Source organism: Terrapene carolina, unplaced genomic scaffold (genome assembly GCF_002925995.2).
Source record: "Terrapene carolina triunguis isolate 2854851 unplaced genomic scaffold, T_m_triunguis-2.0 Scaffold85, whole genome shotgun sequence".
NCBI lineage: Eukaryota > Metazoa > Chordata > Testudines > Emydidae > Terrapene > Terrapene triunguis.
Window position 1 is genome coordinate 44,027,070 of NW_020664436.1, and position 27,023 is coordinate 44,054,092.

Genomic DNA, 27,023 nt, shown 5'->3' on the forward strand with positions numbered 1-27,023 from the left:
ATAGAGCTATTTGTGGCAAAGTCCAACAGAACATGTCTGCAGTTCTGCTCCCTATGGGGCCACAGCTTTTTATTATTGAAATGGCTCTGGAGGACAAAAACTAAGAGACATGAATGCTAAATGCTATTAAAAGTAGTTTATGAATTATAAATGATTGCGATCTCACTTCTTTTCTTCAAACTTCTTTATGTAGCTCTGTGTAGCTAGAACTTTTTCCTTGCATTGCCACTTTACAGTATCTAAATAATTTGGGACAGCCCATGAGAAATTGTGGCAGTAAAGACGACATATAAACTGATTCAGTGGTTTTTTTGTTTTATTTTTATACCCCCCTTGAAACTTGTATTCTGTACTTACCTTGTGAAACAAACATATTTTAGGAGATACTTCTGGTGGAGGTGGCATCTTTTGGATTAGACTTAAAGGCGCAATCCTGATCACTTGCAATAATTACGGTCTCATGGCACTTCTTATATGAGAGGGATGTAAACTTCAGTGTCCTAGGTCAATACTGATTGGGTAACTTCATTCCACCTACCTACTTTCTTGTCTTTGGTTTCAATAGGATGCGGTACTTGTCTTCCCTTCCTGTTTGAAATTGTTGTGTTGCTGTGCACTGTACATTGTTGCTGTATTTCAATGGTGGGTGGAATGATGTGTGTATGATGTGCATGAAAAATTGCTACTAAAATAATTTGGTGTACTTTTGAATGAAATGCTCTGTATGAATGGAGGGTGTTGGTTTAAAAAATAAAACCCAAATGAAAACATACTTCTTTTTTTTTTTATTATTTGATTGTTTACTCCTCCACCTCTTTCAATGATAAATAGTGATCAGAGAAAGGAAGCTACTTGGAAGTGACAGAAGAGAGGGACCAATGCCTAGTGAAGACTTTACGTTGAAGGAGTGGCTACAATTTTGTGTATGGTTGTAGCTCCAGTGCCATGTGGGAAAGGAAGTGAATGATTGCAAAGTTGAAAGGATCATTAACACAGTGGTTGAAGTCATCAAGTATTAAGATGGAGGATTGGGAAGAAAGGAAAAGGAGGACCAGGAATCCAAGTTGAAGAGGAAGTAGGATGAGGAGACAGGGGAAAGTTAGTCAGCAGATGGCATAAACCTCAAGGGGAAGGAGGGAAAAGAGTTAGAAATGGGAGAGCAGGAAGCCAGTGCTTCTGCTATTGAGAGCATGATGAATGGGAACATTGCCTCGGTTGCTGCCTTCTCCTTTGACTGGCTCCCACGTAGGGGGAAAGCCAGTAAAAACAAAGATGAAGGAGGTGAGAGAGAGAGAGAGAGACATCACAGGTTGTGTCTGCTTTCTAAAAAGTAAAGCAGGAGCCCCAGATGGAACAGGAAAAAAGGGAACTTGAGCAACTCTAGACTGCACTAAAGTGAGACAGAGGGGTTACTCCTGGGGGAATTCTGTGTCTAAAAATTCTGCCCACAATGTTTTAAAATTCTGCATATTTTATTTGTCAATATAACACACTATAATCATGCCAGTTTCAATTTTGATAATTTATTTCAAAATACCTGTCAGCAAATATGTCTGTAACAATATAGACAACAAAAAAAGATTCAAGTTGCAGTGCCCGGAGTCTGAAACTGTACTCAACCTGCAGTATGGTTCAGAAAATATTATTCAAATGGCCAAAGTTCATTGTCCATTATCTCGAAGTCACTTTGAGTAAATTAATGTTCAAAACTAGTGCACAAAGTTTACAATCCAAGAAAAAAATTCCTCTATGCCTGTTTCCCCCCAGAAGATAAGATCTATGGTAGCCAATCTCTGTGCTTGGTAAAAGACTTCGATATAAGCGGTGAGGCAAGTGCAGTCTTGTTAAATGAGCACCAAGCTAGGAACCGGGAACTCCAGGGTTCTTTCTGTGGACACTCGCTTGCTGTGTGACCTTGGGCAGAAGGTCACTTACGCTTTCTGTGTCCTTGTTTTCCAGTATATAAAATGGACAATGATATTTCTGTACCTCTGCAGAATGCTGTGCAGTCTTGTCAGGGGATGATGTTAAAGCCCTTTGAGCATATTAACTTTATATAGTGCTAAGGATACTTCGCATGGTGAGTCCAGGGAATCGGACTTCTTATACTTGTACCTTTAATGAATTAAGACTGTTTTTAACTGAGGGGATGGGACAAAAAGAGAGCATGAAGGGAATAGGAGACTGAGAACAAAATGTCCAAACGTGGGTGGCTGCGTGTACCGATTCCCACCCGCTGCGTGTCTCCCTTTTTCTTTATAGCATCAGGTGCTTCCCAACCCTCTTACTTGGGCAAGTGGAAGCACCTGTTCTGGCAGAGGAGAGCTAGATCTACTTCATTTACTGAGGCCAGCCACCCTGCGACACAGTCCCTGTTCCAAAGACCTTAAATTCATATTTAAATTCACATTTACTTTGATTCCATGTAAACAGTGTTGATTCACAAGCTGTGTATGTTGCTGCTTCTGTTTCAGGTAATGGGCCCCATCATGACCGCTGCTGTGTCTACAATGAAAGCAACTTGGTAGATGGAGTTTACTGCCTGCCAGTAGGACACTGGATCGAAGTCTCTGGACACACTGATGAGATGAAGCACACAACTGACTTCTATTTTAATATTGCAGGCCATCAAGCCATTCACTATTCCAGGTAAAAAAACAAACAATGAGTCTTCTCAAGGGCTTGTTCAATCCAGGCAGCTAAAGAGGAAATCTGAACTGAAAGGATGGATAGAGACTTAGACCATATGGTGGCAAATGGGAATTTGTGTGGAACAGAAAGTAACGACCCATTCACATACACAGAGATGCAACTCAGAAGGCTAAATTTACAGTCCCTCAGAAAAGCTTAATGCAAATTAACTGCCCCTAAGCAGGTAAAAATCAGATATGTCTTAAGGTTAAAAATTTACAGAGCTGTTTTAGTTATTCCAAAACCAAGCATAACAAACCCAGAAAACTCGCAGTTAAGGTTATACTTAAAAAACCCAAATATGTTAAGTATGAGAGTGCACAATTAAGACACCCAAACAACCTTCACGTTGCAATGTAGTGATGCCAAGCAAATAAAGGAGAAGCAATTTCATTGCAAAGACTGTGTGGATTTCAGGTTGCATCCTGTTAGCTATGACCAAATGGTCACCCCTCCCACACAAAGTGTGAGGGTCCACTGAGCCACAGCATAAGCGACCTTTGGGGGTTTGCCGCAAGGAATTCCTCTATTAGAGATCTGCAGGTGGCAACATGGGGCTCTGTAGGTATTTTTACTAAGCATTACCCCCTTATGCAAGCTTCATCCATGGAAGTTTCCTTTAGAACAGGAGGCCTGTGATCTGTAGTGCAGCATAGTTCCTCACACCCTCCTCCTCAATGTGATGCTGTTTGTGAGTCACACACAGTGAGTACTCATAGGGACCTGCACTTGTAGAAAGAAAGGTTACTTACTTTATAATATCTGGAGTTCTTCAAGATGTGTGGTCCCTATGTATATTCCACGACCCACTCTCCTTCCTCTCTGCTTTGGAACCTTACTATAATCCACAGTACAGTAAGAACTGGAGAGGCAGGCAGGCAATCCGTGCCACCTCATTTGTCCCCAGTTTGGAGCACGAGCAGGCACAGGCACAGACCAGCGGACACTGCTAGTGAAAAATCTTTCAGTCTCAGGCACATGGAGCACACCCATAGTGAGTGCCGAGTGGGACCACACATCTCAAAGAACTCCAGTTACTAAAAGGTGAGTATCCTTTCTTTATGTAAAACATCTTCTCATTCAGAATATCTGTGCCTTGTTTATCTTTGACGTCTGTCGGTTTAATTTGATGGGGAAAATATTTTTACCGCTCTATGCATTACAGAGCTAATAAAGCTATGGACGAGTGAACATGGTTCTGTAAAGCCTCAGACAACATCCAGAAATCTTCAGCTGAGCTGTTATTGCAGTATTTTTACTAATGGTGATAACTGTAGAGGCAGAAAAAACATAACCTGATTTTTAAGTGTCTGGTTGAATTTGGGAAAAAAGTGAATGTTTGATTTTTAAATTGAGCAGATAAGATAGGGAAGTCACTGAGCAAGACTAGTCATGGAACCCCACCATTATTTGGCAGGGGTGGACAGGGTTTTACGGGCATTTATATGTATTTTAAATACCATGGTGTTATTTCAGTCAGTGTAGAATATAAGTGACGGTTCTGTCCAGCTAAAATATTAAACAAGTGACAACATAGTCATGTGGTTATTTGGAAGTGTCATGTAAATGAAATCTTTTCAATTTAAAGAATAATATGTACTACTAATAATACCATTAAAGTTACCTGTTGTAAATATCAATAAACTTTTTTTTTATTTCAAAATGTTCTTGAAAAGGAATTGTTCAATACGTCTCTCTTTCAGGGCTGGTTCCCTCCCACAGCCAAAGGCAGCCCTACTACACTATAATGAAACATCAACAGGCCCACCATGGATTTGGGCTGCTGCTGGGGGGAGCAGAGCCGGTGACCCATGGCAGAGAGCTTAGGGAAGGGGCTCTGGGACCCCAAAAGTTATGGTGGCCGTACATGTGGCCGCGTTGTGGTGACCATATGGGGCTACCGTGGCCACACTTGAGAATCGCTGCTACAGAGCAACAGCATCAGTAACAGGACTAAGAAATTATGAGCTACAGAGCAAAAGAGTTGTATGATGACATTACTGGTATCTGCTGTGGGGGAGAGAGATTAAATGCAGGAGATATTTTTTTAAATAACTAAATTATAAATTGTTTAAAATTAAGTGTGTGTGTGTGTGTGTGTGTGTGTGTGTGTGTGTGTGTGTGCATGGGAGAGGGGAGGAATGAAGAAGACCACATTATGGGAACAGAGCCTTATCTGTATATCCCGGGCTCATTTATTTAGATGTATTTAAAATTGTGCCTATCCCTAACTCTTGTGCATGAATAAAATTTTGTTCCAAACACGTACAAATCAAAATTGGATTCTCACCAATGAAAGACCTTCCCTAACCTACCCAAATTGAAACTCTCCTTTCTCATTAACTTCCCACTGTCAGCCTTTTCCCACAGAGCCTAGGGGGCTTGTCTTCACAAACCTTTAGTTCACAGCAAGCTGGGGTGTGAATCTACCCCCACTAGCCTGCCACAGTCCGACTGTTCATGTGGATCCTGCTGACATGCATTAACAATCTGCTAATGTGCTTTGATCTAGACCTGTGTCAAAGAAGACTAGATCAAAGTGCTCTAAATCTCCCTCCTCATTAACTTCCCACAGCCCTCCTGTACAAAGTCTAGGTAAATAGATAGGCATTGCAGTGTGGCTTGAAGGTAAGCAAATTCAGACTGGGGGAGACAGAAAACAAGTTTCAGAGATAAGGGATCCCCTCACTGAGAACACCTTGTCCTCAACTTCCTCAGGTGTAAACTCAGCTGATTTCAACTTCTGTGGTATTGCACAAGCAGCCTGATGGTTTCTAAAATAAGCAAGACCTGACCTTTTTATAGATTCAAACCAGCCCCTTGAATTGCAACCAGAAATGTATGGGAAGCCTGTGCAGGTCAAGGGGCACAGGTATAACACGCTGCCTGAGGGAAGTACTGTTGAAGAAGCAGGGAGCTGTATTCTGTACTTCCTGACGTTTCTGACTGGTCTTCAAGTGTAGTTCCATGGAGAACACATTGCAGTAAGCCTTGGAGTTGACAAAAGATATAGGCAAAGGGGGGCGGGAGGGGGAGTCGGCATCTAGAAAAACAAGTCATAAATGGAAAAGGGCACTGTTGGCTACTCTCCCTTCCCACTGGCCCCTGAGATTGGTTAGACATTGGGACAACCAATCAACTTCAACATCTGGATCTGATTAACTAGAAAGGTCAGTCAGAGGAGGTTGTTCAAGAGCAATGGGGGAAACTTTTTTGGCGTTTGGGACCTAAATTTGCGCCTTCTGCGTGGCAGTGCAGTGCCTTGCCACTAAACTACCGGCTACTTTCTTTATGATGCCTGTTCTAATCATCCTTTAACTATAGTACACTATATGTGTACACAATATGTCTGGATGCATAAACATACAGTTATAGTTAGGCATGGAAGGATTAGATTTTTATTGGTAAATGTCAATTTCACCATAGGCACACAAATGAAAAAATATTTCCATTCAGTCTCAATTTACAGAGAGGCAAAATAAGAAACCTGCTGCTTAAGAACTTATTAGAGTTTGATTTAAGGATATTTAATCATAGAATATCAGGGTTGGAAGGGACCTTAGGAGGTCATCTAGTCCAATACCCTGCTCAAAGCAGGACCAATTCCCAACTAAATCATCCCAGCCAGGGCTTTGTCAAGCCTGACCTAAAAATCTCCTAAGGAAGGAGATTCCACCACCTTCCTAGGTAACCCATTCCAGTGCTTCACCACCCTCCTAGTGAAAAAGTTTTTCCTAATATCCAACCTAAACCTCCCCCACTGCAACTTGAGACCATTACTCCTTGTTCTGTCATCTGCTACCACTGAGAACAGTCTAGATCCATCCTCTTTGGAACCCCCTTTCAGGTAGTTGAAAGCAGCTATCAAATCCCCCCTCATTCTTCTCTTCTGCAGACTAAATAATCCCAGTTCCCTCAGCCTCTCCTCATAAATCATGTGCTCCAGCCCCCTAATAATTTTTGTTGCCCTCCGCCGGACTCTTTCCAATTTTCCTACATCCTTTCCACTGTCGACTCATATCCAGCTTCTCGTCCACTGTAACCCCTAGGTCCTTTTCTGCAGAACTGCTGCCTAGCCACTCGGTCCCTAGTCTGTAGCAGTGCATGGGATTCTTCCGTCCTAAGTGCAGGACTCTGCACTTGTCCTTGTTAAACCTCATCAGATTTCTTTTGGCCCAATCCTCTAATTTGTCTAGGTCCCTTTGTATCCTATCCCTACCCTCCAGCATATCTATCACTCCTCCCAGTTTAGTGTCATCTGCAAACTTGCTGAGGGTGCAATCCACGCCATCCTCCAGATCATTAATGAAGATATTGAACAAAACCGGCCCCAGGACCGACCCTTGGGGCACTTTTACTTTGTGTATCTTGACATGATGTTGACAGTTTGTGTTTTAACTGTTATAAAGTTTTAACTTTGCATCTCAACATCTACTGTCATTAAATAATTGTCTGACACCCGCCCCCCAATTTCCTACAACTCTGAAAATATAAATAGATAAAACATTGAAAAAATGCATAAATCCCATACTTTTGTGCTACTGTGAACATTTAAAAAATGCTTAAAAATAAACATTGATATTATCATTTAAACCAAGCCTAGTTATAGTTGTTAAATAACATGCACAGGCTACTGAAAGTTTAAGAATAAGACCAATGTTAATTCTAATACTGCATAACAAAAATATATAAATACATCAGATGTAACAAAATACAATTGAAAATAATTTCAGAGAAACTATTTAAAGATAATAGTTTCTATTTTGATGTTGAAACAGATTCTAAACATTATTTAAGCCTTACAACATTCCCGTGAAGCAGCTTGTTTTGACAGATTAACCAAAGTGGGCAAGCCACTTATTTTGTTTTCTGAATGCAAACAAGAAGTTCTTATCCACGTAGCCCTAGACTTGTCCACTGTGACATAGCAAGTCAGTGTCAGAATGGGGAAGGAAGTTGGGACTCCTGGCTCTCAATCCTGTGCTCTAGACATACTTCTGGTGAATACCACAATTATAAGCAGTCTGGTATTACAGAGCAGATATTATAATTTTAATTGAATAGAAGATCATAGGGCAGTTTAGTTTAGGATTGTCCAGAGGTGGAGTAATTTCAGAGTAGGATTTTTGCTTGACTCTTATCAGTTGTTAAGCTACTGTTATTATCATTATCTGCATTATGTTTTCTATTAGACCTGAAGAATGGCCACTCTCTAGTACTCTGTCAGATTTATTGTGTACTGTGGTATCAGCGGGACACAAAATACTGTCTAGACACTGGAGTGACACTGTGGAATTAACTACCGAAGAATGGTAGATTGTCTGTATAAACATGATGAAATGGGAGAAAAACTGTTGTGACAACAAATGGGTCTGTTTAAAAAACTTGCCAACTTTGGCAGACATTAATTATTTTTTTTATGTCAAGCTATTTATTAAGTGATATCCATCAGTATTGTTAATGCTCGCCTGGTTTGAGGGTATTTTGTTTTCATAGATTCATAGATTCTAGGACTGGAAGGGACCTTGAGAGGTCATCGAGTCCAGTCCCCTGCCCGCATGGCAGGACCAAATACTGTCTAGACCATCCCTGATAGACATTTATCTAACCTACTCTTAAATATCTCCAGAGATGGAGATTCCACAACCTCCCTAGGCAATTTATTCCAGTGTTTAACCACCCTGACAGTTAGGAACTTTTTCCTAATGTCCAACCTAGACCTCCCTTGCTGCAGTTTAAGCCCATTGCTTCTTGTTCTATCCTTAGAGGCTAAGGTGAACAAGTTTTCTCCCTCCTCCTTATGACACCCTTTTAGATACCTGAAAACTGCTATCATGTCCCCTCTCAGTGTTCTCTTTTCCAAACTAAACAAACCCAATTCTTTCAGCCTTCCTTCATAGGTCATGTTCTCAAGACCTTTAATCATTCTTGTTGCTCTTCTCTGGACCCTTTCCAATTTCTCCACATCTTTCTTGAAATGCGGTGCCCAGAACTGGACACAATACTCCAGCTGAGGCCTAACCAGAGCAGAGCAGAGCGGAAGAATGTCTTCTCATGTCTTGCTCACAACACACCTGTTAATACATCCCAGAATCAATGTTTGCTTTTTTTGCAACAGCATCACACTGTTGACTCATATTTAGCTTGTGGTCCACTATAACCCCTAGATCCCTTTCTGCCGTACTCCTTCCTAGACAGTCTCTTCCCATTCTGTATGTGTGAAACTGATTTTTTTCTTCCTAAGTGGAGCACTTTGCATTTGTCTTTGTTAAACTTCATCCTGTTTAACTCAGACCATTTCTCCAATTTGTCCAGCATGTTATACCTGTGCCCCTTTGTTCCTTTCTCCTCTTTCCAGGAAATTACCATGCATGTTGCTTGCATTATTCATATATTCATAGTCCAGTAAACCTGAGATTTTATATTGGGATTTTGCCTACCTTTGGACATGGAGCAGTTGGAATCATTCTTGATGTACAACAGGAATTTTTTCCAATGACATTTCATGATTTATTTTGTGTAATTGCCCTGGTACGTGTGGCACGGATATGTGGCTATCCCCTTTTAACCATGTCATTGTCATTAAATGAATAATTCTTTTTACAGTTCAGAAATAATTTAAACCCATTAAAAATGTCAAGAGCTTGTTAAAAAGAAACTTCCTCCCTTACATCTCCTTTCCCCTCTCTTTCTTTTCCATCTGTTTCACTCTTCTTTTGGGGGGCAACACATTTTGTGAAGGCCTAAGTCTTCCTCCTCCCTGTACAAATACCTTTTGTGGTTTATACTTCTGACCCCTCCCCCACCAAAGTGGGTTGTTCTCAAAAGCATTCTGTGCCACATTCAAAAATGTCAAAACTGATCAACCCTTTTAAATTCCCATGTGAGTCAGCCCTGGAAGAACTGGTCTGGTTGGCTTTCGCAGCCTTACATAGGTGGGGAGGCAGAATGAATGTGCAATGCCTTCCTGACATTGTTGCTAGGGATCCGGTAGAATGGTGTCAAGGAATCAACCCATTGGTCAGAAGAGGGGTCTTGTAGTCACATAGCTGTTACGTGACTTGCGATTAAATGTGGTTTCCCTCTCAGAAGTAAATACAACTTCATGGGCCTGGAGTAAGGATGAGCTTTCAGAGGTCTGTTTAGCTTTGCGCATGGAATTTGGCCACATGGATGGCAGTTACAAAGAGATTGGAGCTGAAACATACATTTTGATGGTCATTTAAACAGAATTCTTCTCATAACCAGATGGGTTCTGAAGTTCAAAATGATATAATTTGTCATATGCAATGTAGCTGTGTTGGTCCCAGGATAATAGAGAGACAGAGTTGGCGAGGTAGTATCGTTTATTGGACCAACTTCTGTTGGTGAGAGAGACAAGTCTTCGAGACACAATGAAAATAGCTGATAGTAAGGTCATTGTTCAGCTCAGCTGAACTAGAAGTGGTGGTAATGGGGGAAGGAAAAGATGCATAGGATTGTATTAAAAATAATGCTACTATTTCACAGAAGCAGCTGGCTATTTATACAGCACCAACAGTATGCTGGGTGCTTGACAGACAGATATGAAGGCAAAGCTTTTGCTAAAAAGAGCTTACAATCTAACCACGCAATCTACAACCCCAGGAGTAGGGAATGGGCAGTAACAATGTAAAATGAGTGAGCGATGAAGTTTAGCACTTAGCATATCCAAAACAATGACAAGAGTGGCCCCTTGACTTAAGGGGATTATGGGATGTTTCCGGAGGCTGATCAGAGCGCTGTAATGCAACACTGGGGCGCTCCAGCGGGGGCGCATCAAATGTTATTCTACTCGCCGAGGTGGAGTACCAGGAGCGCTCTAGCCGTGGAGTCAGAGCCCTCTACGTGCCTTGCCAGTGTGGACGGGTAGTAATCTAGGGCACCTGGGGCCCCTTTAATGCGCTGTAACTCGCAAGTGTAGCCAAGCCCTTTAAGTAGCTTTGTCATTGAAGTGTGTGGCTTGTTTTTGGCTTGGTGAGTGGCAGTAGGCGGTGCCTCCAAGATGGGATTGGCTTGGTTTGGGCTTGCTCTGAAAAGGCAGTGCAGCTTTTTTTATCTTGTAGATCTGGGAGAAAGAGGAGAGAGACAGAGGCCTTGTCTACACTGCCACTTTACAGCACTGCAACTTTCTCACTCAGGGGTGTGAAAAAACACCCCCCTGAGCGCAGCAAGTTTCAGTGCTGTAAAGTGGCAGTGTAAATGGTGCACCAGTGCTGGGAGCTGCACTCCCAGCGCTGGTAGCTATTCCCCTCATGGGGGTGGGTTTTTTTACAACTACACAGCCACAACACTACACTACTCAGCCATGTTAAAGCGCTGTGAGAGTGAAGAGTTTTGTTGCCAAAAGTGTACACCTCCACTCTTTTGTCGCCAAAAGCTGCCTTTTGCTGCCAAAACTCTGCAGTGTAGACAAGGCCTTCGAGAGATGGTTGTGAGTGAGTCACTATGCAGGGTAGAATGATCTCCCCACTGTAAAACGACAGTGAGCTGAGATTGGCTGGTGATGTCAAAATGGTTATTTTCCTAAATTAGCTGCCTATGTGTAACATTTGCTTTAAAACATTGCTGCTCTTTGAAATGGAAATTCACACAGCTGTGTTGCTGCATAAGATTCTCCTTATTTCTTAAGGAAAATAGACACTGATTCCATTTCTTCAGGGGAAAAAAGCAGAGGCAAGAACAGGAACCCTCTTGGCAAGGAAACCACAGGTGTAAACAAAGTGATTTGCACTGTTTTCACCCTGAGGGCTATCAAAAGGCAACTCTTGATGGTCCAATTAATCAAATATTAGGCGAGATACCACGGTTAGAGGGAAAATTGGTTTAGGTCATTACTCTTGTAGTTTCTCCTTTCCTCTTTCTTTGTTTGTTGTCTCTCTGTTCCTCACTCTATTTTTCTTTTGATTGTTTTTTCCCGTTTTACTGCCTTTTTATTCTTTAAGGTCCAAGCTGTCAGAGACAGAGTAGCATTGTGCTGCTTACAGAAGCAGTTTGCCTACATTGCCAGCTGTGAATGAAATTGACTAGGATTCCAAAATCTGAGTCATTTTCACTCACAGCCAGCACTGTGGGGAAAGTGCTTGTAGGCTAGAATGCAGCACTATTCTTTCTTGGAAACTGATCAACCATAATCAACAAGCTGATATGATTACAAATGCACTTAGTTCTTTTGCTATGATTTTTTTGTTAGGTGCATATTGTATTTCTGAAACAAGTATCTTCTAAATTACAAAGGCCCAGATTCATAAAGGGACATAGGTGTTGCAACACTCAGCATTGCAATGCTTAACTTTTAAGTGCCTAGAAAATGACTGGAACACAAATGGTATCTGCAAAGCCTGAATTAGGTGCCCAGACGTCCTGTAAAAAGAATGGGAAGAGATAGGCACCTAAGAATCTGATCCAAAGAAGCCAGCATGCTAGATGGAGATCCACCTAACCTAACAAACTGATGAGAGGCGAGGGGTGAATCCTAAACCTTGCCCCTCTCTGCTTCCATCACAGCCAGGAGCCGCTCTCCTGGAGTAAGCTGTGTAGGCACCTAACCCATTTCTTGCGCACATGCCTAACTCTATCCAAAAGAGCCCAGCGGGAGAGGAGGAGGGAACACCTGTTATTCCCCGGTTTGTAGACCATGCTGAGGCTTAGGCAGGCGATAGGTGTCTGGATGTCTTGTGGGAGGAAGCAGTGCTCATGCTCAGAGGTAGAAACTTAGGCACCTACAGAATTTTTACAGCAAAAATTTAGGTGCCAAGATAAGTTTAGGCATCTACAGCGTTGGGCAGCAACTGAATGGGGCGGGGGGGAGGGTGGGGGTTGTGGATCTCAGAAGCACCTTCAACTGGGCTTTAGGTACTTAAGTCCCTTTGTGGGTCTGACCCAAAATGCCTTACATAAAATAAGCAAACATTGTTTAGCTATTGTAACTATAGAACTAGAGTAGAGAATATCTCTAAAAACTGGTGAACTACAGCTAATCTGCAAAATTTCCCTCATGCCTTAGGAATTTATAAAACAGACAATAAATATAGATGCAGGTTTGCCACTTAAAAACCCTTGATGTTTGAAAGACGAATTCAACAAGGTTCCTCTGTGTAAAAAAAGAAACTTGTCATATTTTAACTGTAAACAAAAAAGCTATTAGAAATGAAACCTGAATATCTCCTTTAGTTTCCCTGAAGTTTAGTTTCAGAAACATTACTGTTTTATTTCCTGAGAATAAATAAATATTACAGAGTTGCTGCTATATTTTCTTGAGTTTTGTTTTATTTCTGCAGAAGAAAACAAAACAAAACAGATGAAAGGCTGCTGCCTTCCTAGAGAACAAGGTAAAGGGCTCTAACTGAAAATCTCTCATTTTCTGCTTTAATGCTGTGCAGTGGAAAATTTCATTTCAAATTCAAGGAATTAGGTGCGTAACTCCTATTACTGTGAAAGTCCTCAGTGAACCATGACAAAAATTGAGCAGAGTGTCATGCAGGTTGCCAACCTATATGAAATATGGATTTCAAATCCTTTTTATTAGTGGGGGGAAAACACAGACCAAAAAGAGTTGCAAATTAGAATGAAATGTCTTAGGGTACTTATTTTATATTTTCCTGTGGTAAGACTGCATAATTTGAAAATTATTATAAGGATCCAGGGAGAAAAAAGGGAGAAGAGGGAGGAAATGCAATGAAAACATGAATTTAATTTTGATGTGCAGAAAAGTGAAATGCAAACAAGATTGTGAAAGCGATAAATGTTAGTAGTTGTAGTTCTTTTCAGGTGTGCTCTATAAGGGTGAAATTTACCCCTTCAAACACACAGCCCAAGTATTTGGACTTTGTACAGGGTGTTGAGTGAGGAAGGAGGAGCAGTGAGATAGCCACTTTCACCGATAGAGTCTGTTGGTGGGCTGTGGCCATGAAACCGACTCTCTCAATGGCTGCTGCCTCTCTGCCCTGCAGTTTTGGGCCACTGGATATGTGTATCTCTAGCCAACCCCAAAATAGGCATATTCAGAGCCTTTGTGGAAAAACACCCCACTCTCCACCAGGTAGTTGTGCAGAGTTTCCCAGCATGCTGTGCCTTTGGTGCCCCTCCCTCTATAACAGGCTTCAGAGATGTGGAAGGCCTTATGGGGACCCTTCACATTTATGTGAATTTCACCATGAGCACAACATAGCCCATTGTTATCACTACAGAAGGCTAAATCCTTTATTGCTGAACTTACCGTAACACTGAGGTGCTTCTGTGATGTCCATCTTCCTGGTCTCCGCATGGGGGATTGAACCAGGGATCTCTAGAGCTAAAAGCCTGAATTGCTACAGTTTGAGCTACAGGTCCAAGGCACTGTAGCTGTGGGCTGTAACAGCTCATATCCTTTATGGTCAGCCCAGAGAGGCATTTTCATCACTCTCCAGTGGGTAACATTTCCACCACAGGAGATAGAGAAAATAAAAAACAAACCCATTTTCCTTACTACACTTGTGGTGTAGGCTGTTATCCAGGGCTGAGTAACACTTTACAGCATTACAATAATAGTGTTCGGCAGAGGATCTAGAGGTACTTACATAAACTACAGTTGAACACTTTTAATACCTTTATCAAAGTGCCCACAGTTCCTATTTCAAAGCAGATGAAATAAAATCCTAGGCAACAAAATAAATCTAAGTAATCAGACAACCACTCCTCCCTTCCCAGCACTCGTTAACTTTATGCTCCCATAGAAACAAACTGCTGTAGGCCAGCTTCTTAAAAGCTCTAGTCAAACTAATTATTTCCCCTTCTTGACTTGCAAAGCTTTCTCAGGACTCCACCATATGGTTATCAGTCCTGGCTGAAGAGGACTGGACACAGTTCCTCTTGGGGTCCCTCTGCCACTGGAAAAAGCTCTACCTGTTACTGCACTTAGCCCTCTTTGAGGCTAGGACTGAGCCTCCTGCTACTGCTGGGGAAAAATTCCCTTCCCTACCACCTCTGAGAGTACACCTCACATTATCACCCTTCCTATTGCTCCAGTGCCAGAAGAGAGTCATAGATTCCAAGGCCAGAAGGGGCCATTGTGATCATCTAGTCCAGTGGCTCTCAACCTTTCCAGACTAGTGTACCCCTTTCAGGAGTCTGATTTGTCTTGTGCACCCCCAAGTTTCACCTCACTTAACTATTTGCTTACAAAATCAGACATAAAAATACAAGTGTCACAGCACACTATTACTGAAACATTGCTTACTTTCTCATTTTTACCATATAATTATAAAATAAATCAATTGGAATATAAATATTGTACTTACATTTCAGTGTATAGTATATAGAGCAATATAAACAAATCATTGTCTATGAAATTTCAGTTTGTACAGACTTGGCTAGTGTTTTTTATGTAACCTGTTGTAAATCTAGGTAGATATCTAGATGAGTTGATGTACCCCTGAAAGACCCCTGCGTACCTCTAAGGGTTCATGTGCCTCTCGTTGAGAACCACTGATCTAGTCTGACCTCCTGTATAACACAAACCATAGAACTTCCCTCAAATAATTCTTAGAATTTCTATGGTCTGTGTTATACAGGAGCTCAGACTAGATCAGTGGTTGAGAATCCAACGTGATCCTTCATAAATCGTTCCAAAAGTTAATCGCACTCTCTGTTAAGAATTTACACCTTACTTCCAGTCTGAATTTGTCTAGCTTCAACTTCCAACCATTGGATCATGTTATAGCTTTCTCTGCTAGACTGAAGAGTCCATTATTAAATATTTGTTCCTCACATAGGTACTTACTGACAGTAATCAAGTCACTCCTTAACCTTCTCTTCGTTAAGCTAAATAGACTAAGCTATTTAAGGGAAGAGACAGGGCTCTTCTGCTGTTGCACTGAATTTGAGTCCTGCAGCCCACCTTTCTCCTCACTGCTGTCTATGTAGCCCAGAGTTTGAAGACCTGGTAGTGGGAGGGAGCCTGGTGCCTTATTCTCAAACCAATCCTCACAACTCCAAAAGTACTCCTCTTCTCCCTGCGACACATACCACCTGAGGTCCTCCTCCAAGAGTCAGGAGAAAATCACTCAAATCCATCAATTCCACCCCACCGCAAATCCAGTCCCTCCCCACATAACCCAGCCCAATACTTCTTAATACACCATGCTTCCCCCTCCCTAGCACCTCATGGAGGCTCCTGTAGGTAGCTTCCCTATGTGACAGCTGCAGTGATGATGGTGGTAGTGGCATGTAGGACATTTTATGGCCTCTGGCTATGGAATAGCTAGTTGGGTATCCAGTCATCTCTGGTGATAGGCTAGGTGGTAGGTTGGAAAATGAGTGCTGGAGGTGTTGCTCAGGTGGTGTATAAAATTTGTTTATTTAAAATTCAGAGAAGAGTATTTACTCAGAGAATGACGTGTATGACTGACTGAGGCAGCCCAATGTTAAAATTTTGGCAGCACACCGTCCCTGTCAATATTGCTCTTCCTGGGTTTATAATTTAGCAATTGATTGGGACATTATATACAATTGAAGTGTCCTGCCATCTTGTCCCTATGATTTTGCTTTGGGGTGTAACCTTGTCTTAGAACTTTTTGGAGTTCTCACTATGGCCTAATGCTCCCATCTGTAATTCTCTAGCATGTGTCTCTAGCTTTCTTAACAATTTTTATTATTCACTATGGTGTTATTTTTTAAAAATATGAATAACTAAGACATTTTAACTACAAATAAACCTGTCTGAGGGATTGCATTTGAGTGACATTAAGTGGGCCATTTCCATCCTCTTCACATACCACAAATTCTGAATGTGCTTCCTCCAGAAATCTCTAGGCTCTTCATGTCCAGCAGAGACTTTCAGTCATCTTCATATTTATATACTGGGACTAGCCCACAAAGCCAATTCTCAACCAAAATAAGTTAATTTTCAATTACACAATTTTCATCTCATTATTTGGGAAGTTTAGATTGGGAAGTTAACTTAGCACAAAGTTAACTGTGAAGTTAACTTAGCACAAAGATGAAACAAGACATTTTCACCAGCAATGCCTTGGTCTTCTGAACTGTTTGCTTAATTTTCATCCTTAGGGGCATTAACCAATTTTGTAAGGCATTTTAACTTTAAAGGTGCTAGTAGTGGCATCAGTCCCATCATTAAGCACTAATGTTAGAAATCCTGGTTCCTGATGCCAACAGATTCATGGCTCATTTCTATCTGGCTTAGTTAAGCAGCCTGTTGTACCTCACATTCATCATTATTAGTTCTAATTCAAAACAAATTTGAATGCTGGCAATGTGATGAAGACATATGTAGCAAGTAACTGTTGGCAACCAATGCACTAAGCTGTGTTCTGTAATCAGAGTATTTCCATATTAATTCTCTGAAGCCAAATGAGAAACCATCTTCATGACTAGCTCCTCAGATCATTTGGCATGAGCCCACGGGACCTGATTCTTCTTTCACCCTGGCTTTTCACCAGTGACATGCCATTTCCTTCAGTGGAGCTACACCCAGTTTATACCAGTGAGAGAGAGGGAAAAATCAGGTCCCAGAGGACCAAATTCTGTTTTCTGCTGTATATAGTATGCAAACATCTCCCCAGAGTCAATGAGACCTGAGCATGGATGCTAGAAGGTAAAATTTGACTGCAAATTTCACAGGGCTAACTTTGGACATCAACTCCTATAAGGTACTGGAGTGTATATAAATAACCATCTGGAACACAGATTTTCTTAACTTTTATGCACAAATGCAAAATCCAGCCTGATGTAACATAGCTTATATATCAGGTGATGGGGAAGAGAACGCTTAATTTTTCAAAGTTGAGGATGGTCACATACTTAAAGCCTTGCATGACCATGCCAGGTTGTGCTAGGACATTCCCGGAACAGAAGACAGAATCAAAGTAGTTTTATTCTATCATATACCATTTTATAGGGTTGGTTGCATCTCATAAAACTCTAACACAGCCTTATAAGATGTAAAGAAACTGACTAAGGGTTTTGGTTTTGTTTATTTATGTATTTATTTTACTTACTTATTTTGTAGGGCCAAATTAATTGGGTTGACAACAGGAATGTCTCAATTGAATTCAGTGGGGTGTGCCCTCTGCTTTTAGAGGCTTAAAAAATATTGGGCCAAATCCTTGGGTCCAGCTGAGCTCTGATTGGGGCAGAAGAGCAAAGCTGGCTTAAATACACCTTTTCACTTCCTCTTCCCTTGGAGTAAGCCAGGTTCAGGCTGTGATGTAAAAGAGCATAGCTACTGGGATGCTTTAATTCATGCCATCAATAACTGCCCCTTAGGGGTAATTCCATCAACTCAGAATGACTGGAGCATGCTGCACTCTGGTCATGCCTCCTTCCACATCTTATATTTGGGAGATGCATCAGGGAGTGGTATAAAGGAGAATCCCTAGCCACCTTGCTAGGGCAGTTTTCCATCCTTTTTGCATCATTGGAGCAGTGGGGGCTGCAGGTTTGGCCAAATTCCATTTCTGGAATTTTCTAACATATTCTTCTCCTCAAATCAATATAAGTTGAGGGTGCTCTGCACCTACACGAGCTGCTTAGCACCTTGATGTCAGCATAGGCTCATGTCTCAGTTATCAGCACAGTATTATTTTTATATCTTAGCCTTTGTTTTCATTTGATTCCATTGTTAACTTAAGATTGATTGGCTTAATGCCTTGTTCATCTTGCAGATCAGTGAACCAGGCTCTCTGATGCCATATTTCATAAATAAATTTGTGAACACTGAATAAATAAGTTTATTAAGCATATCAACCAGTGTTCAAGGGATTCAGAAATTTTGCAGACTGATAAACTGTGTTGTTCTGCAGTAATAAAAACAGGTGTTTCCTTTCAGTTGCCAAGTCTGCTCCCATCTGAGAATCCCAGCTAAGTAGTCCAAATTACATCTAAGAAGAAAATTTGCCAGAGCTTAATTACTTTTCATCAGGGTGCCACAAACAATGAAAGGCGGGAAAAAAACAACCCATTGGAACTATATTGTAGTCTATTTAATTCTCCTAATTTAAAAACCTGCAGTTGCATGCTCTACTTAAAAATAAACCTTACAGCTTTAGTAGTGAACTAGGATGAATTTCTAATCACCAAATTATATTCCTTCTGCTTGTGGCATTAGAGAAAAGTAAGCTTTTGTTCTGCAGCGTAAGTAGCCTTAACAAGGTTGCTGCTATGTCATTTCAGCAGTATATGTTTTCCCCATTAATCAGCTCTTTTCCTGTGTTGGCTTTTGCTCAGATTATGGCCGTTTTATGTGTCTTTATTGATAAAATTGATGTTATCGTGCCTATTAGATCATAGTTTTCAATGAATAGATCATACTGCTGGCAAATCCTTGTATCTTCTTTTACTCCAGTCAGTAGTGTTTCTGCTCATGCTGTCAGTAGTTCAGTGCATCTGGCTGCTTTCGCTCAATCCTATTCAAGTCAAGCCTCTCATTGTAAAACTTGATCTGACTGGTCTGCGGGTGGACTTTATCAGTAAGTCACTAGCAGAATGGGTCAGGTCTTCAGAGTAAACAATTGCAGCTTTGAAAAGGCTGGGCCTCATCTGCCAATTCTACTCCACTGTTTCATCAGATAAGGAGTTATTTTGATTTGTTTTTTTATTTTCATGTAAAGTGTATTTAATGGAACCCAGGAATTCTCATACCAGATCAGACCAGTGATCCAGATGGTCAAGTATCCTTCAGTGGCCAGTACCAGATACTTCAGAGGAAGACAAAAGGAAGGAAATATGTGGAATAACCATCACATAAGGGGATTTTCTTCCTCTTAATGGTTTGTTTATGCCTGAATCATGAATGTTTATATCCTTTATATTTTTATTATATATATAATGGGAGGATTCAATTATATTACATAAAACTGTCTAATCCTTTTTTGAACCCTGCTAAGCTCTTGGCCTTTGGTAGTGAGTTCAACAGGTTGATTATCCTGTGCACAACCCCCCCCCCCCAACTTTGTATCTGTTTTAAATGGGCTGCTTTTCAATTTCATTGGATATCCCTTTGCTCATGTATTATGAAAGGATTAATAGGATTATCCAATTGACAGGGCTGCACAGAGGTTTAGAGGGGCGTGAAGCAAAATCTGAAACTGAGCCCCTCTTTGCCTCCCCCCCGCCCCTCCAAATTACCACTGAGGAGAAGTGGAGGGGGAAGGGGAAGTTGGAGAGCAAGTTTGCTCCATATTCACCCTGCAATGGTGGCTCAGCTCCTGTCCCAGTTCCCCACTCTGGACATTGTGACCAGGTGCGCGGGGTTATTTGGGTTTGGTCTGGCTGCCCTTCCATCATGATGGAGAGACCACTGGGCCAAACCCGAGTGGCACTGTGATCCTGCACACTAGGTTGCAGCACCACTCAAATGGAGGGCCCAGGGCAAAATGTTCCTTTTGCCCTCCCTTCCCCAGAGGCCTTGCCAATTGGCCTTCTTTATTCCAGTCATTGTTTTATATACCTCTGCCATGTGCTTTCTTATTTGTCTCTATGTCATGCTCTGTCTACCTCTAAATAGGCCTATTATTTTCAGTCTCCTCTCATATGGAAATCTTTTCATGATGCCAATCATTTTTATCTCCTATCTCTGGACCTTTTCAATTTTTCCTGTATCTTTTTAGAAATGGTATGACCAGGATTGACTGGAGGACTCCAGATGTGAGTTTACTATTGATATGTAGAATGATGTTACCATATTTTTAGTATTACTTTAAATGCGATTATTTGTATAGTCTAATGTTGCTTTCTGACCTCCACTTGGAGTAATGTTTTCATTTTGCTGTCCACAGTGACACATTGTTTTCTTTCCTGGTTGATTTTAGTTAATTTAGAACCCAGTTATATATGGGAGTAGTTCATATTATTTATTCCAAGGTGTATTGCCACCACTGTTCTGCCTATTTGTTCCGCTATGTTTGGTACCTGTGGATTTTTTAACAAACTTCTCTAGTCCTGACTATCCAGAATAATTCTCGGTTGTTTGCAGATTTTGCTATCTCACTGCTTATCCCCATTTCTTGTGAAAAATGTTGACTGAGAGTCTTAGAGACTGAATTCCTCCATGTATCCACAGAATAGGTGTAGGGCAGGCAGTGGCATTTCAAGTCAAACCACAGCACAGAGTGTTTCAGTTCTTGATTGGAGGGAGAGGACATCTAGCTATGAGAAAGTAGGTCAGTCATCAGACCCTCTCAATCAGTCTTTCTAAGTCTGCTGGGTATGAGGAATTAGATTTTGGAATAGAGCTGCAACAAACAAACAGAAGAAGAAGATGAGTGGTGGAAGCCTAATCACTGGAATCATTTAAAACTAAGATGGATAAAGTAGGAAGTAATATATCATAGGGGATAGTCTTCATTGAGATGATCATGGACTAGACCCAATGGATTTAGCTACACTGATGTAAATCTGTAATAACTCCATTAACAGTAGTAGAGTTACTCAGGTTATACACAGATGTAGCTGAGGTCATAATCCAGCACTGTAGGTACAAGTCATCTGTGATCTCTGAGATACTGTGCTACAATACAATTTGATTAACAGAGTAAAATATACCAGAGATCTGACATTTAATTTGTGAGAAGAAAGTGAAACTAATCTGTCAGCTTGTGCATCTTAGTCGTATGGGGTTGAAAAGATTGAAACATCTGCAAAAACAGAGTGCTCCATACATTTTAGGATAGGATGTTCAAAAGCACTCAGTGTTGACCTAACTCTACTGCCCCTGAGGTTGTTGTTAAAACTAATAGCCCAGCAAATTAGGCTATTACCTAAGTAATTTTTCTAGATTGCTTTGAATATGTCCTCCTTTATCATCATCATTATCATGACAAGGTGCAAGGACCCTATCTGGACACTAGCAAGCAAACGACTATTACTCTCACATAGGTTTTCAGGGAGAGGGAGATCGGAAGGCGCAGAAGGAACAAGAACAATTAGCTACTCAGGTGGGAGGCAGGAGCCTATAGGGGTTAAAGAAGGTCACCGCAAAGGAGGGAGCTCACAGATGATGATAGCTATGGGTGGTGATGTGGTGGTGATGTTGCACTATGGTATGATGTGATGTAACACAGAAAAGAGATGTCACTAGGTAGAAGGCAAAGGTAGGATGGCAGAGTTTTGTGACATCATCAGGGAAGGATTCAGAAATGCACTCTGTGCTGGAGCCCTGAGCAGCAGGTAAAGTACAGAATACCCATGGCTTTTGTAAAGGAGGTAGAGATACAGCCCTACCTTATCCTTTGGCTACCTGCCAGTATGTGTGTGTCAGGAGTGTTTGCAGAGTTGCTGTAGCCGTGTTGGTCCCAGGATATCAGAGAGACAAGGTAGATGAGGTAATATCATTGATTGGACCAACTTCTGTTGGTGAAAGCTTCTCTCTCTCTGACCAACAGAAGTTGGTCCAATAAATAATATCAGAAGTGGAGAGTTGACAGAGATAAAACTCCATGTACAGCTAGGCACTGTAGAAGTTTGGTGTAATGCAGACTGGATTATTTGTATTGCTTTTCTTGGAATGTAAAATAAGTTTTTCTTTTGCTATAAATATTGTATCCTTAGCCCCTCGGGGAATAAAAGCCCTGAGGGAAGGCTTGGTCAACCTGAAGACTGTTTTCTTTGTTACCTCAGCTGAATCACGATGCCTTTTTATCTGTATATATTAGTATTCCTCTTGGCATCCTCAGATTCTTATTTTGATCTTCCTTAATCCAAGTGAGGTGGTAGTGCAGTGCCTGAGTGGCCAAGTGAAGTGAATTTCAAGTTTCGATGACATTAGATTACATCTTGAGTGGGCCTCAGAGGAAGAATCCACTGCCCTGTGTTCAAAATAATGCACGGACTGATCTGAATGAGATCAGCAATATAAACAAATTGCAGGTTGAGAGTGACTTTATGGCCAATTACTTGTGTGAAGTACTTTGACTTTGGCAAAGTACTGTTCCTTGACTGAAGCTGTCAGCCATTGGTATAAGCAGACCTTCTGGGATATTGTGCCAGCTAATAGATAGACCTTGAAGGCTTGAATCATGCTGTTTTCTACAAGGCCACAAATGCTAGATTGGCTTTAGGCTACAGATGGAGATCTGGATTGAAAGGCACAGTGGTGTGGCTCTTTGGTGGAGAGGGTTTGTCAGAGGGTGGAGATGGATGACAGGAGGGAGGTCACTTGATCATTACCTGTTAGGTTCACTCCCTCTGGGGCACCTGGCATTGGCCCCTGTCAGTAGACAGGATACTGGGCTGGATGGACCTTTGGTCTGACCCAGTATGGCCGGTCTTATGTGCTTACGCTTTTAGCTTGAAAGTGGCAATCCACTCTGTAAAAAAAGTACCAGGATGCTAATCTTTCACTGCTCCAGACTCAGTATGGCCTTATGGGTGAGCAAACTATTGCATATGTATTGATTACATGAAATAAATGTGTGGTTTCAGCTGCCATAATTTAATCAAGACTATAAAGAGTCTTGGGGGAGAATCATCCAAGCACGATATATGTTTGCATCGTTGAAAATAATTAAAGTGTGGAAAAGTAAATGTACAAGTGACTTCACAAGGTTCCATGTTTGTTTTCTATGAGTGATGATTCCACATTGATTGCCTTAGTTTACAGGTCAAAAGGATGCTTTAGTCCGCACCAAGGGGGTGTTAATGTTAGTCCTCATTAGTGTGTCCTGCAGTTACTGGCCCATGTGGACCCTCCTGCCATCCACTAGAACAGCGGTTCTCAAACTGTGTCAGGACCCCAAGGTGGGTCAGGACCCTGTTTTAATGGGGTCACCAGGGCTGGCGTTAGATTTGCCGGGACCAAAGACAATGTCTGAGCCCCACCACCCGGGGCCGAAGCCAGAGGGCTTCAGCCCTGGGTGGCAGGGCTCAGGTTACAGGCCCTTCAGCTTCGGCCCCCCAACCCAGGGTGGCGGGACTCGGGCAGGCTCAAGCTTTGGTCCTCACTCCTGGGGTCATGTAGTAATTTTTGTTGTCAGATGGGAGTCGCGGTGCAATGAAGTTTGAGAATCCCTGCACTAGAAGTTCCTTAGTGTACACAAAGGTAGTACTTTTTGAAACAGGACTTCATTGGCATGCACTGGGCACTTTTAGGGTCCACACAGGCCAGTCAGTGCACAACAGGCTAGTGCAGACTAACACCTCTCTGGTGTGGCCTGAAGCAATGTGTAGACAAGCCCTTAGATGCTGGACCCTAAGTGACTTGCCCAAAGTCACACAGGGTATCTGTGTCTGAGCTGGGATTTGAGCACGTCTTCTGAGTCCCTATGTAGTGTTTTAGTCTTAGCCCTTGTCTACACTACAAAATTAAGTCGACTTTATCTAATTCGACCTCGAGCCCCCGAATTAATGAAGTCGATTGTGATGTCCTGTGACCCACAAGACACCAGGGTTAAAAATATTTCCTGGCTCTTGGGGAGAATGGATCCACCACTCGCCTGTCTCCCATTCTCCTCCTCCTCCTCTTCCTCATCCACCATATCATCCTCCTTGTTGTCCCTAGACTCTCACACCTGTGAGCTGTCCACGTTGCTTGTGGGGGTCACCCCCAAGAATCGCATGCAGCTCGTTGTAGAACCGGCATGTGGGGGGTTCAGCACCAGAATGACTGTTCGCCTCCCTTGCCTTCTGGTATGCTTGGCAAAGTTCTTTTATTCTCACATGGCACTTCTGTGTGTCCTTCGTGTAGCCCTTCTCCCCCATTCCATGAGCGATCTTTGCATATATGTCTGCATTTCTTCTGCTGGATTGGAGCTCTGCCTGCACAGACTCTTCTCCCCACACAGCGATGAGATCCACCATCTCCTGTGCAGACCAGGCTGGAGCACGTTTGGGGCATGTAGTCTCCATGATCAGCTGTGCTCAAGCTGGCATGCTCCCAGTGCTGGTCAAACAGGAAATGGGAAATCAAAAATTCCCGGGGCATTAGCAGGGGATGGGCTGTTTTCTGTTTACCTGGCTGCAGTGCAGCAGAGTTGAGAATGATCTCCAGAGCAGTCACAGATGAGCATTGTGGGGTACCACCTGGAGGCCAATTAAGTCGAATTACACAATGCTGCGCCTGCACTACCTCGCAGTCGGCCCATGGAAATCAAAGTAAGCGCTGCAGAGGTGGATTACAGAAGTGAACATCAGAGGTAACTTAGGTCGATGTAAAGGACACGGTAGTGTAGACACATACATTAACAGGTCAACTTAAGGTAGCTTCCTTCATCCTAACTCTGTAGTGTAGACCACGCCTTAGTAACACACAGTGCACAAATACATTGAGTAAGAAAGGGCCATTTTTACACTGAGAGACAAGATGGGTGGGGTAATATCGTTTATTGGACCTTCTTCTGTTGGTGAAAGAGACGAGACACAGAGCTTGTCTCTTTCACCAATGGGAGTTGGTCCAATAAAAGATATTGCCTCTCCCACCTGGTCTCGCTAATGTCCTGGGACCAACACGGCTACAACAATACGGCAAACAACATTTTTACATTGACATATTCTACCTATAATTCCTCTTTAAAAAACCAGTGTGTCATACTTTTTTAGGAAGAGAAAGGGATTAATGGTTGAAATGATCTTACATTTACATATCCCCTTTAATCTGTAAATGTTTTTCAAATTATATGGAAGGGTTACTTAATCTACCATTGTAAAGTAATCACTTCTGGAGCTGGAAGGCAGCAACTGTTGAGCAGCTCAAAGCTGAAAGTGAAGAGGTTGCTCACCCCGGTACGAACCCAGTCCAAACCTGGTTACCTAGTGAAATAAAGTGGCGACTTCCAGAAGGAAACAAGTTCATTTTTTTAAAAAGGGCATACTTTTTGCTAAGGGAAGTGAAACTGTGAAAGGATCATTCCCTAGCATTACAATTCTTTAACTTCCATTATCTATCATACAGTGAAACCGTTGTGAGGAATATCTGGCATAAATATATAGAATACAATTACTGAACTGTTCATCAATTTCTGCAGATTGTATTTGAACTAAACCCCTCTTTTAAGTGAAGAGAAAATAAAGGAATGAACTTGATAAAGCTGAATGAAAGCCCAGGCACCAAAAAATGAAATAATCATAATTAGATCTCTTAAATAAATTGACTGAATAAACAAATCTACTTGGTGTCATTGTGCACTGCACGTTATCTATAATGAATGCCGTCCTGATAAAAGAACAATTAAACCCAATTAAGTAATACATGCACTGTATACCAAGGCTTTATAGCCATTACTGGTAAACAGAGGAGGGAAGACCAGAAGCCAAATCCTGATCCTATTGACTTCAGTGGCAAAACTCCTGGAGCTGGTCTCAAGGAACCAGTTCATAAGAGTCATCTGGTCTAAATCCAGGCAGTTGACAGCCCTAGTCTTGGCTCTGTTCTGTGTACTGCCATTTTCCTCCATTCCATTGAATGGAAATATGGTGATTTTCAATGGTAAAGCCACCAGATGATTCACTAATTGTGAACTGAGGTACAATGGGGACTCTAGAAGGTCCAAAAATTCTGTTGGACAGTCTCAAAGCACCTGGTAGATAATCTGGATACAGAATATGTTGCACCCACAGATTTTCATCTGGATTTCATTTTCACGTATACTGGATAAGCATAGGAAACGATTTCTAAGGTAGTGTTTTCTCTGTAGCCCAATTTTTATATTGCATTATTGGTCTAAGGACTCTAGTCCCTCCTGGTTAAATCATCTGCGAGAATCTACACTTCTGTCCCCTGGAAGAGATGATAACTCTGTACATTAGTTGATTCCCAAATCATAAAACATTGGGGGTTTATTATATGAAGGTACTGAACTCTCAGGAAAACTGTGAAGAAAAATACCAGGTGCTCTTGTCCTCAGAGAACACATTTGTCTTCTCATCATGTACCATGAAACGCTGTGGCCAAGGGACACTCAGCACAGCTCGGTATAGGGAGAGGAGCCACAGAGGTGGCATTAAGGCACCATTTTGCTCTCCCAATCGTGGGGTCATCCAGGCACTGATCTAGTCCTCAGTGAAAATTAGCTGCTTCAATTTATACTGACAACCAAGGGCCCTAAGGGGCCATGATGATAGTGGCAGATCTCAAATGTGTAAGCAAGTCCTGACTAGGTCCGCTTTTCTATACAATATCCCTTATGTGAGTGGAAGGTGGGGTAGTGTAGCAGTGACTACGGTGGGTCTGTGTAGTTTTAGAAATGAAGGGACTGCAGTCCTGACCATCCCATTTCAACTCTTTCCCCCTCCACCACAGACACCTTGGAAATGTAAAGTATGAAGAACAGGTATTAGAACAAGAGAAGTGACAAGTGAAATGAGTTTTCTGTGGTGTAAATGCT

At 41.8% G+C, this 27,023-nt stretch overlaps 1 protein-coding gene across 6 annotated transcripts in view; it reads left to right on the forward strand.

Annotated features, from left to right (window-relative positions):
• EPM2A (EPM2A glucan phosphatase, laforin) overlaps positions 1–27,023 on the forward strand; it is a 45,550-nt gene that overhangs the window by 12,275 nt on the left and 6,252 nt on the right. For 4 of the 6 annotated variants that reach the window (XM_024219922.2, XM_024219957.2, XM_024219964.2 and 1 more), the window contains one exon: positions 2,475–2,649. In XM_024219922.2, the coding sequence (XP_024075690.1) occupies positions 2,475–2,649 (175 nt within the window). Of the gene's footprint in view, positions 1–1,519; positions 2,081–2,474; positions 2,650–27,023 lie in introns of those variants that run through there. The other 2 variants (XM_024219939.2, XM_024219930.2) reach the window with 2 other exon arrangements.